This window comes from Pleurodeles waltl, chromosome 3_1 (assembly GCF_031143425.1).
Source record: "Pleurodeles waltl isolate 20211129_DDA chromosome 3_1, aPleWal1.hap1.20221129, whole genome shotgun sequence".
NCBI lineage: Eukaryota > Metazoa > Chordata > Amphibia > Caudata > Salamandridae > Pleurodeles > Pleurodeles waltl.
The window spans coordinates 1,031,655,539-1,031,667,865 of NC_090440.1; the positions used below are offsets into that span (position 1 = coordinate 1,031,655,539).

At 41.1% G+C, this 12,327-nt stretch overlaps 1 protein-coding gene across 1 annotated transcript in view; it reads right to left on the reverse strand.

Moving 5' to 3' along the window:
- LMLN (leishmanolysin like peptidase) overlaps nucleotides 1–12,327 on the reverse strand; it is a 407,342-nt gene that overhangs the window by 18,973 nt on the left and 376,042 nt on the right. The window contains exon 16 of the mRNA XM_069224294.1: nucleotides 9,560–9,770. Within this exon, the coding sequence (XP_069080395.1) occupies nucleotides 9,560–9,770 (211 nt within the window). The remainder of the gene's footprint in view (nucleotides 1–9,559; nucleotides 9,771–12,327) is intronic.

Genomic DNA, 12,327 nt, shown 5'->3' on the forward strand with positions numbered 1-12,327 from the left:
CTATTCTCGTCAATGCCAGAGTTGTCAATGGAGGTCTTGATGTAAATTTCTCTGTTGAGACAACCATATACGTTTTTAGTTTAATTCTCAGAAGTGTCATTGATGCATGAATCTTCAACGATGAAGCTTTTAACGAAGGTGAGAGAAAGCATTAGGCAAATATAGTAACTTCTGAGGGTTTGGAGGAGTGTAAAGCTTTTTTGGAGAGGATTTTCCTTGTTGAAGCACTGGTGTTTTCCAGGTCTGGGCAACCTCAGGAGATTTTGCTGCATTGCCTACATTTTTTAATCAGCCTGTTCTGAGCAAGTGGATTCTCTTCACTTGGTACTGTTCAGAGCTGTTTTCCCCTGAGTGAAACCCTCTGAGCCTTTTAATGCAGAACCTGAATCTCCTTCGTAGGCAGTTTACCCTTTTAATTTTTGAAATTTTGAAGTCAAAGATGTCTTTGCCTCTCTACCCTTTAAGAGGAATATTTTCTACATTTCATGCAAACCTAAAGCTTTTGAGATGGATGAAGCAATAAATGCATTCCTATTGAAGGTCATCTGAATATAATTTATTTTCAACACAAGAGCCACAAAGTATAAATCAGGCTCTTCTTAATATTATCTGACATCCTGGGGATTTTTTTTTTTTTTTTTTTTTTTACAAAAAAGGCTTCTAAACCCTCTGGTAAAAGATTCGTTATAAGTCTGAGCAAATCTGAAAGAATAACTTTTCTAAGGCAATTTGAGCAAAGCTCAAGGGACCTCACTTCACATATGTGGTAGAAATTTAAAGGATGCTGACCTTTCAGGTAGTGGTCTAAATGTCCCTATAGGCAAAAATAACAATCGGCTGGAATGTAGCCCAGAATCCCAGCACTTAATTCAATGAGTGCTGGAATTCAACGTATGGTGGCCCCTCCTTTGCACTGCTAAGAGCTTACTTTGGCAAAGTGAAGCCAACTACTTTACATCGGGTCCAGCATTAGGATTGCTTAAAAATTGTAAACACACAGAATTGGAAACAAGTGTTGGAAACCAGTTTTAGGATTGCATTTTTGTGCCAAAATGGAGGAGATTAGAGGAGAGTTAGGATTACATGCCTCAAATATTGAAGTGGAAGTGGCAATAGTTAGATGTTATTGTGAATTATAAGGAAGTAAAGTCAACTGCTCAGTCTAATAATTAATGGGCAACTGTTTAAGGTGGGCAAGTGCAGTCAGGGAAAGCAATTTACTTCTGTTCAAAAAGTACAAAATCATATGTGATTATGAAGAGGATGCGACTACTTATCCATTATTAATCTAAAGCTAAAGTAATTAATCTTGTGAATATTCCTTTCTGGAAGAATTAGGTTATGTTGAAGGGAAAATAGGTGGCAAAAGGGGTCAGGTAAAAGTATTTTGGTTTATCTGAATGACTGAGATTCATCCCAGACCCAACAATTAGTTTTTTAGTTTTTTACTGGTCAAGCTGAGGTTGGACTTAGTTTTGAAAAAAGACTCAAACTCACTGGAAAACATATGGTCTAGTATTTTGAAAAGCTCAGATAATGTTAACCATGTTTTTATTGAAATATTCTACTGCATTTGCCTACAAGGTGAATGAATACAATGTCTAATTCTGATGGAAAGTGGCTTGAGGACTAGTAGATGCTTGGTCTGGCAGGCTACTCTGTGGCACTGACAGTGGGAAGATTTTTAAGGTAGCATTAAAAATTATGTAATTTTTTCTTCTTCCTTTACCATGTTACCTAGAACGAAGTCTGTAAAAGCTTTTTACCACCTTTAGCGGAAAACAAAGCAACATGGCTTTCTAAAAAACTTGTGGGTTTCTATAGGTGTGGAAATTGCAATATGTGCAATATGGCACTGCACAAAACTTCTGAATTTAGCTATAATGGCAGTGACAAATATAAAATATCCACCTTTATTAATTGTAACACAAAATTTGTGGTATATATATATATATATATTAGAATGCATATGTGGCCAGATATATGTGGGCAGTACAATCAGGCCCTTGAAGGAACAAATTCAGGAACATATTAGAGCCCTAAGAAATCATGATACAGTATCGCCAATAGTGCGATACGTTAATGACAAACATCCAGAGATTGAGGTCCCACTAGTAAAATACACGGGTATAAATCACATCTCGATGAACGCTAGGGGGGGGGGGGGGGGGGGGGGGGGCAATAGAACATTGGATTTACGGAAAAATTAAGCGAAATGGATTATTAAATTAAGAACAATTGAAATGGGCATGAATTTGGATGATGAATTGTATCATTTTCTTTGAATGTATTTATTTGATATACCATTGATGTGAATAACATGTATATAACATGTGCAACTGTACTTTGGTAACATACACAGTACACTGTAATCCCCTAGATACTGAGGGGACCTTCCTTCTTCTCACTCCAACTATCTATATACTGGGGGGATTTTTTCACTGTCTCACTTTGCATGACATCCTGTATATGTTTGGGGCACAAATCACGCTGCCACTAAGAAATTTAATGGCTGAAAGTTAAGGGAAAATATATATTCCTTTTGTGGATAATAGATCTCATTAATATACTTTATATAGTTTGAAGTATATTGTCGATTTATTTGCAACGTAGAATTTTGAGGACAAACTTATTTGACTATTCTGAGCAGTGCCTAAATAGGTTATTGACACAGTTTGTGGACTAGCTGAATAAAAACTACATATTACAATTGCCATTTTAAAATGCCCGCCATAGTTACAAGGGATAGGCGGAATGTCCGCCCTCGCTGTTAGCCAGCCTTTCTTTCAAATATATAGCACTCCAATGGCTGCTGTTGTTATAAAGGATAGACTTTATCTCATCTGTGCACTAGTTGAAAGAAATGACATATTATAATCACCATGTGAAAATGGCCCCCGTAGTGACATGTGATAGGCGAAAGTCCGCCCTTGGTGTTGGTTAGCTCTTTTTTTCTAGATACAAATCACTTCAATAATGGCCATTGTGGTCATAATGGATAGATGGAAGTCACAATCACTTTGTTAAAATGGCCGACGTAGTTAAATGTGATAGGCAGAAGTCCGCTTTTGCTTTTTGTCAGATTCCTCTTTCCAAATACAAACCACGTCAAAATGGCCGCCGGCGTTAGAATGGATAGACGGAAGTCCGTCGTCTTGGTCAGTTACATCGTATTCAACACGAACGCGGCATTTAAAAATGCCGGTAAGAGGCTCGCACTTATTGCGAACAAGCAGGAGGAAACACACGAGGGACACAATCTTCGCGCACTTCACGTCGAGATACTCTAACAAACACGACTGGGGTGCATCCAAAGAATAGACCGATGGATGGATAGGTAAGCTAACAGTGCCAGTTTGGGAAGTGCATCCAAATGCAAGCAATGGGAAAAGAAAGCGTAATTTGTGTGTCTTTTCTACTGCTAAAAACCAGTTATATACTGGCGAAAGAAAAAAATCTAACTACATGGGTAGACAGTGACCGCATAGCAATTACAAAATACTAGGGTCTTTGTAGAGGGGCCATTAGAGTCATTTCCAATTGTTTATGTTTCAGTTGGTTTGGCAAAACGTGAACGAGACCTGTGACACCCAGCGTTTAGACGGTTTTTGAAGAGGCAAAAAGAGGTGATTGCCTGTGGTTAAAAACAGTGCATGATAGATGGGATATGAGCATAACGGACATGTAAAGGATCAAAGGTATATATTTATTGGAAATTTTTCTCCTCACCTTTGCTTAAGGTGAGGTCACTCTGGACATGAAACATTCTACTGTCCACAAAAGAGAAAAGTCTGCATACTTGGGTTTTGCATGTGGAATTTGTAATCATTGCGGTGGTTCTCATTTAGTTAGGTTTTGGAGACATGGGGAGCCTTTTCTTATGGTATATCTTTGGCCATTATACAACACTGACACAAAAGGAGATGTGGTGATGGTTCTCTTCTTTTCTTGGGCAGTTTCTTTTCTAGTTTCAAATTGAGGCACATCTCAAATAGGATGTCGATATAATATTGTGGATATTGAACTGACCAAACAACTTTCATGTATTGATCTTAGGAAAGGAAAGGATAAATGAATGTTAGATATATATATTCTATCTTTGTGTAAAATGGTACATTTTTGTTTGTTGTGTATTGACTGTTATTTGTTGTGATTTTCTCAGCCTTGAAGAAGTCCATTCAGGACGAAACACGTGTCGGCTGATTGCTTTTCATTCTTTCTCTATATGTTTTATGTATATATTTATGTGTTTAAGAAAATTTACTTTTTTTGTATGATAATTTCTATTTGTATGAATATATCCTTGGATTGGATAGGAACACTCTTGTGTATGTCTCGTTTTTTTGGTTAGTTTTGTTGATTATCCACACTATTTTAGAAAAGGTGAGGACTAAAATAACTGTCTAGCTAAACTTATTATGATCCTTTTATTTACCTTATTAAGACATTACATTATCTCTAAAGTATAGATTTAGACTTGTTGGTGTGCCCCGGTGGTTTGTTTCATTGTTATTAGAACGGGTTCACTTTTGTGAACCCGTTTTTACACATCAAGGCAACAATGTGGTTCAGTGTATGAGCACCCATAATTTTCCTTGTTGAATATTTATTTTGAATGTGCATTTATCTCAATTAATGAGTTGCCATTTGTTGTTAATGGTACTCTGTTACCTATGGTTTCCCTTCTGGCCTGGCTCAGCACCTTCCTACTTGTCCTTGTGTAGCTAACGTTGTCCCAGAGGGCTGCTGAGATTCCTTTTTCCAGGGAAGTGATCTGGTGGGATGCCTGGAATAGACTATTGTTGTACCCCTTTTACCATTGCATCTCTACTGGTATAACCAGTTATAATAAAGTATGTGCAATGTGTTATAGTGAAAAACAATAAAAAGATCTGTTTAAAAAATGATGTAATTTTAGAGTCACGAAAAGGATTAAATCAAATGTTTTATGAAAGTTTTAAAAATTATGGTGTATGTAATTGTTCAAGGGTCACTGGTCTAACAAAAAAAGCAAAAAAGCTATTACTTAAAAAAACAAAACATGAGCTGATGAACAAGTTACTTACCTTCGGTAACACCTTATCTAGTAGAGACACAGACTAGCCGCAGATTCCTTATCTTAGAATTCTCCCCTGCCACCCCCCCAGGTGCCAGGCTGGATTTGGAAATTTTTCCTCAGCAATACCTCTGCGCGTCGATAGAGGGCATTGAGCGACTGCGCAGCGACGTCGTCCCCGGATATGACGTAAGTGGAGCCCATATATTCCCTCCACTGACGTGATGTCAGTTTCTTCAGTGACTGAAAGCCGCAGAACAATGCGGTGCCACAGAGTAACTGGCAGTGAAATTGTGAAACAGAGTAATAGTGTATATGCCAACTAGAAAAGAAAAGACATGTCATGAGATGGACAAGCCCAGAAAACACCCCAAATCACCTGAGGTGAGGCTGAAGAGGACATAGTTCGCAAGTGGGAAGGATGGGTGGGGTGATAAGAAATCTGCGGCTAGTCTGTCTCTCTACCAGATAAGGAGTTACCGAAGGTAAGTAACAAGTGTAAGTGTGCGATACAAACAATCTCACAGTCAGAATGAGATAGGACCCCAGCAGAGGCGATATGTGACAACAAACACAAGCCAAGACAGAACACAGGGTAAGGAAAAGAACAAATGAAAAACCGAAAAAAATACAGGCAGACCAGCAATGGTTGCCTCAGAAGGAGCAGGGAAAACAGCTCCAGGCCTCAATGAAATAATAAAGATGAAAAAACCAGCAAGGCCATGCGCAAAAGTGCAAAATGTATGGACATACACAAGGCAGGGTTTGCGAGAAAGTCAAATTGAGAACACTGAAGTGGAACTGGAACAACAAGGTAAAAGACATTGATGGTCCAGTGTGAACCCAGAGCAAAAAATGAATGCGAGAAAAGAAATTAAGGGGAACATGATAGTACAGACAATGAAAACAGACATGAAAACAAGGAATCAGCCTGACATGGGAAAATGAGGCAGAATAGCATCCGCACACAAGGCAGCCCACAGAACTGTGCAGCAGAAAAGCAGAGAACATAGCGAAAGGAGCATGATGGAAAAGCAAACCAATCATGGCACCCCGAAGGAAGACGAGGGCAGAAAAGGAACATGAAATTGGAGACATGTTAAGAGACAAAAGTCTGAAAAGCCACTCCACAAAAGGTCTATGACCGTGTCCCGGGGGTACGTGGAAACATGGAAGACAAGCGTTGGCCGTGGCCAAGGAAGAAAGATAGGAATCATGCAAGGTGACAAAAACACCAGCTGTATAGGGAAAACACAGAACTCTCCCTGAGCCAGAAGGTTGGAATGTACGGGAAGGAACTGACCTTATCAGTGTTCAGAAACAAGCAGACACAAGACAGTTGAGAAGGAAAAAATCCGCTTAGGTGTGCCCAGAAGGGGACCAAACGACCTGTCATCAGTAGATCAACCAAGAATAATGGAAGAAAGACCAACAACAGGAGCCAGTGTGTGATGGTTCTGGAAGAAATGTAAATAACAAAGGCTACAGGTAGAAGCAATCAAGAATACCCTGAAAGACAGGGAGGGGAATCTGCAACAAGCACCAATATGTGCCTGTAGCAGAGGAAAATAAGGATAATGTAGAATCCATGGAAAGAATAGGAAAAGAAGCCTTCCCAGAAGACAATATAAGAGGAAGTGACACCAGAGGTGGAGACCCTACAAAAAGTAGGCAGGAAATGGCTCGCTGAGGAGTACAACATATTCCCACATGGAAAAAAAACAACAAAAAAAAACAAGGAATATACGCAAAGTAGCGTACTACCAGAAGCTCAAAAGAGCGAACGTCCAACTTAATCTCCATATCAACAGAGACGATAGGCAAGATGCCTACAGCAGACTAAAGGAAAGGCAATATTGTCAGAACGTACAACAAAAAGAGAACCATTAACTGTGGAATGAAAAGGCCAAAAGGAGGGGAAAGGATCCACCAGAAGATATGGCCAAATGATAAGATGGCACTACATGACATGCCGAGAATCCGCCAAATGTAAACAAAACTGAGAGTCAGAACTCTCACAGAAAACATACCATTGAACCACCACTCCCCTGAATGAGCAGCAATCGTTAAATAATGAAGAGCACCACCAAAGGAAGTGCTACAATATCCAACATAAATGAACAAAGCTCAGTGAATACAGTAATAAGAGTTTGATGTGCACTCAGAAGGTAAACAACCAAATAAAAATGCAAGAATATGGAACTTGTAGTGAAAATATAGTTGCCGCGTAGTAAGGCAAGTGCATTAGAAGAGGACTGACATTAGTCCCCACCATGGGAATCACAAAACCGGTGCAAAGCAGAATCTGCATGCAACCCAAAAAGAGATTTTCCATCAAATGGTATGTCAAGAAGAGCGTCCCGCACTGAAGATGAAAAAGGGGAAGCTGACAACTAAGCCATGAGACGTATGGCAACAGACGAGGCCATGATCCGACCCACAGAATCAGTAAAATCCATACCTGAGCTTACCATAAGTCGGCCAGTCTGTTGACCATCTCTGATCAAAGGCGTTAAGGCCGTGCGAACATCCTCAAAGAGCGACAGGAACGTTCCACAGAGTCCCAGACAGCAAAGGAAAAACGGGTTAACACACAGGAGGAGATGGTGGAACGAAGAGTAGCACTAGAAGAGGCAAAAATACGTCTGCCAGAAGCATCCAGCTGACTAAAATCTCGGTGAGGCAGAGTAGAAGACATCTGCTCCAAAGCAGGAATGCCCAAAGCAGTCTGGATAACAAACCCCCTAGGAGTAGGATGGTAGCGAAGGCACAAGGGATCTTCCTGTGCTGGGCGATATCTGTATGAAATAGAATGGTCCACTGTCGGACCAGAGACAGGTGATTCCAGACACATAGAAGGATGTCGTACAGAGCGTCGCAAAAAGGCAGAACCAGTTCGGTATCGAGTTGATCTGGATTAAAAGTTAACAAGGGATCAGTAGATAATTGCACCACAGGAAGATTTAAGTTCAAAACATCTGCCATCTTCCTCAGTACATCTGCAAAAGCAGTGGTGGCCTCCGTCGCCAATCCAGGTAATGAGAGTAAGCTAGATGCCGGCAACAAATCTAGGCCACTAGCCGTGGCCAAATCAAGTACCCAATCAGAGGATCAACCCGGAGGGGGCCCCATGACAGGATCTTGAGAATGTGCAGAGCATCCAGATGATGGACAAAGCACAGGCGCAGCTCTAAATTAAACAATGCCACTCCCGGTGTCGACGTCGGCCGATGACAAGTGGGGGAAGCTGCTCCGGAAGCAGCGTCGTCCAACTCCGGCGAAATGAGTATAGGCATGTCAAACTGAGTCGACTGGCCCATCAGTGCTGTGTGGGGCATCGGAACAACAGGATCAGGCAGAGTAGACGGAGGTTGTATGAGGCTGTGCACCGACGCCGACCCGACTCCGCATTCGGAGTTGAGAGTGTGAACAGGCACCGAGGTGGAAATCACCAGCAAAGATCCTGTCATAGCACTCACCACCTCCGTAGGGCTGAAAGCCGCTACAGAGGGAGGGGAAGAACCAAAGATGGAATAAAGGGACGCATAGCAACATCGCATTTGGTCCATAGTCGCTCCAGCACCGGGATACGACGGAAGGGGTCGACTCGGTGCGGACTCCACAGGAGGAGAACACGGGTGCGGTGACGCCGAATGGCGTGATGGGGTCAATCAGGACTTACTTGGAAACGCTGAGGGGTGCCCTGAGGTCTGGAGCGCTCCCGGAACCGCGAGGCTGAAGGAGGACTCTAATGCCGGCGAGAACAGGACTTGTCAGCTCGTGCGGCAAAGAGCTTCATGCAACGCTCCATGAGAGACTTCGGCTTCAGACGATGGCAGGCGTTGCAGTCATCGGCATCATGTTGAGACCCCAGACACCATAAACACACAGAATGGGGACCTGTGACCAACATCTGCCGGGAACAGGATCCCCAGAGTTTAAACCAAGCAGGCATATACACTATTAAATTTGAAAAAGGTAATGAAAGAAAATCCAAGTCGGGTAGAAAAGGCCTAAGGGCCCGAGGTACTCGCTACACCGGATCCGCGTTGCTGGCGCGGAAAAGAAGAAACTGACATCAGCGTGTCGGAGGAGGGAATATAGGTACTCTGCTGATGTCATGTCCAAGGACGTCGCCACTGCGGAGTCGCTCAACGCCCTCTACCGATGAGCAGAGGTACTGCTGAGGAAAAATTTCCCGATCCAGTCTGGCGCCTGGGGGAGGATTCTAAGATAAGGAGTCTGCTGCTGGTTGTCTCCATCAGATACCTTAATTCCGCATCAACAGAATGAATGCCCTTTTGCAGTGCTGAAGCTTTCTACGACACTGACATTTAGTACATGTCCCTGTATATGTCTGAAGGCTAATGACATTGACCGTCACTTTTAGCAAGTGGGAAATTTCAGTGGACATGCATATGGTATAACCTGATGCAATTTTGCACTCTAGAAAACTTTCAATCATGTGGGCACTAGAAAACATATGTTCTTTGATTAACTTACCAATTGAAGCTGCCTTGGTTACATTATCAGGAGGCGGATCCCGGTCAGGTGGGCAGGATTCACAGAAGTCCAAACAGGAAGGACAGATCAAGTTCCCCCCGTATACCCAGCCATTCATCTGGATACTGATGGCCAACACTTGTCCTGCATGGCTACATAAATATGCAGTTTTCTGGACCCAAACCTTCAAGCCATGCAGAGAACATGAGACCTTTTCAAAACAGAAACATGTAATTCATATTGGTAATATCTGCATACTTTTAACTAGCGTAACTTAATTTATTGTTTAACAGAATGGCTTAAAAACCTAGGCAAAGCATTGGTCAGGCGTGACAGCTAAACTGAAATTCAATTTTGTCTTGTTGACTGACCCCTGTTATTGAAGTACATTTTGTGAAATGTCTTTGATAGTTCTCAATCCTTAGTTCAACAAATAAACAATTAAATTATTCTTTCACCCTAATTCCATATAAAGGTTTATATCAGATATAATTCCATAAAACATCAGTCAGATTTATAAAGATAAAATAGTAACATACACATTCAATAATATATATATATATATATATATTTTCAACTATCAGATTAAAAATACAGTCCAGCAAATTATTTTGAAATCTCAGGTGCAACATCCACAATTGAATTCTGTCTACGCCAAACAATATTTAAAAACCTACTCACTGCAAAGACGACAAAAGCGGACAAGTCTGTTATAAAAATCGTAAAAGCAGTTAAATACCGTAGCCACTTCTGCTGAGAACCTTGGTAGACTGGGCAAACAAGAACTTTTTTTTTTTTACCTCTGATTCCATTGCAGCACAACGAATTGGGCAAAGGTCAGTACGCAAACCGCCTGTGCCCCGCTTCTGCGTGAAACCATTCAGAGGTAAGGCCCCCTGCCTAAAGTTAACATCCAAGGTTCTTAATGATGGTGGATATATGTCATTTAAATATACCTCTAAACTCTGTACAGGCTTGAAGTCCAAAAATTAGTTTTCAGCCCTCCACTTTTTGAAGTTAATTGCCAACCATCATAAACACCTTGCAAATACACAGTCTTCAACTGAGCTGAAGTACATGTAAAATATTACAAGAGTCATCCCATAGCACTTTAAAACCCACTTTATAAAGCCAAGTATGCATGTGTCGGGTCAGGGAGTCTTACCGGTGATATCCAGGGCCAGCAGTTCCTTAAGTCCATTACTATAATATTCCATTTCTGGAATAGAACAAACCCCTAGGCAGTATAATTCAGGGTTGCAAGATGAGTTATTTGTTTAGGTCCATGTCAAGGAATACAGGCAAGTGTGTGGAACTATCAGGAACATTAAATAAAGATCTTACAAATCTATTTTTTGCTAGTCCTCATTTACTTGTATCATACGAACCCCAATGTTCAGCCCCATAAAGTGCTGCACTTTATGCTTCTGCCCTTTAGACATCTAGATCAGGTGAAAGAACTCCACCTTGTTACTCTAAGTATGTGTAAAACTGCAATAGCCTTATGCTGAGTTATTAAGCTGCTCTTCTTGACTTGAAGACCCCAAGAAAAGTTATCAGCTAGCCTAATGCCCAAGCAATCCAAACTGGAGATGAACTCGAGAACATCACCAGTCACAATGAGACTGCTCTTGCAGGCTTTGATCTCCATATATTTAGTTTTTGATATGTTCAACTCAAGATCTCTTTGGATACAGAATTCAAGGAATTTATTTAACAGTTCGGAGGCACATGCCTCAGGTTTTAGATATGAGTAAAGAATCATCTGCAAAAAAAAAAGGGCCGTTATTTTATCACCATCTAAAATTCGAGAATAATTTTTAAAATTCAATTTAAAATAGATCACATTGTTGATACATATTGAAAATAGCATCAAGGCTTGGACACAGCCTTGCCTGACTCCTTTCTTCATTGGGATTCTCTGCGTCAGTTCCCCATTGGCTCCCCAACACACCGAGCATAGTTCTGCCCACCTAAAATAGATAAAAAGTGCTATGTGGCTCACATATTCCTCTGTCTTTTCCCTAATAGATTCTTTGGGACTATGTTGAAAGCATCCCCGAGGCGTATACAAATTTTCTTTTAAATGCACAACTATTTCTAATAAATTAATCTAAACTGAAAAACCTGGTCAACAGCACTTTAAGTGAAACCATCTGAAGAGTGGACAGGGGCTCATCTGATCCCATTCAGTCTGACGGTTTATCCAAGACCTGCCTGGAGAAACATTTTTGTATAGTGTCTTGAAGACTAACAGGTCTGTAGTTAGACGTCTCATCCCTGTTCCCCCTCTTATATATGGGTATGATCTCAGCACCTTACAAGTGTCAGGGATTGCTGCCCCTGCTAGGGTGACATCAGATAACAAGTTTATGTAGGGAGCCAAAGAGCAGGTTTGTGGCAGTATAAGTCAACAGGTATTTTATCTTTTATCTGGCCCTTCCCTCTCTTCAGCAATTTGATAGCCCTTAATGTACTCTGAAGAAAAAAGGAAAAAGAAAACAACCCTCCACACTTCCACTTGTGTCAGTGGTAGCAGCATCATCCAGCCTGAGGCATTTGGAGGTTTTCTACCGCAGCGGCAGGTGAATAAAGGTTCAAAATATGCAGTGCCTATTTTGGGGGTTTACATAATGCACCACATTAGTAAAAGTATCTTTACTTCCAAGTGCTACAATATGCCAGAATGTTTTGCTATCTTTTTGTTTAACAGCTATCAGAAGATTTTCCCAATTTTATCCTCCCAGTTTCTCCTACTAGTTTTTATT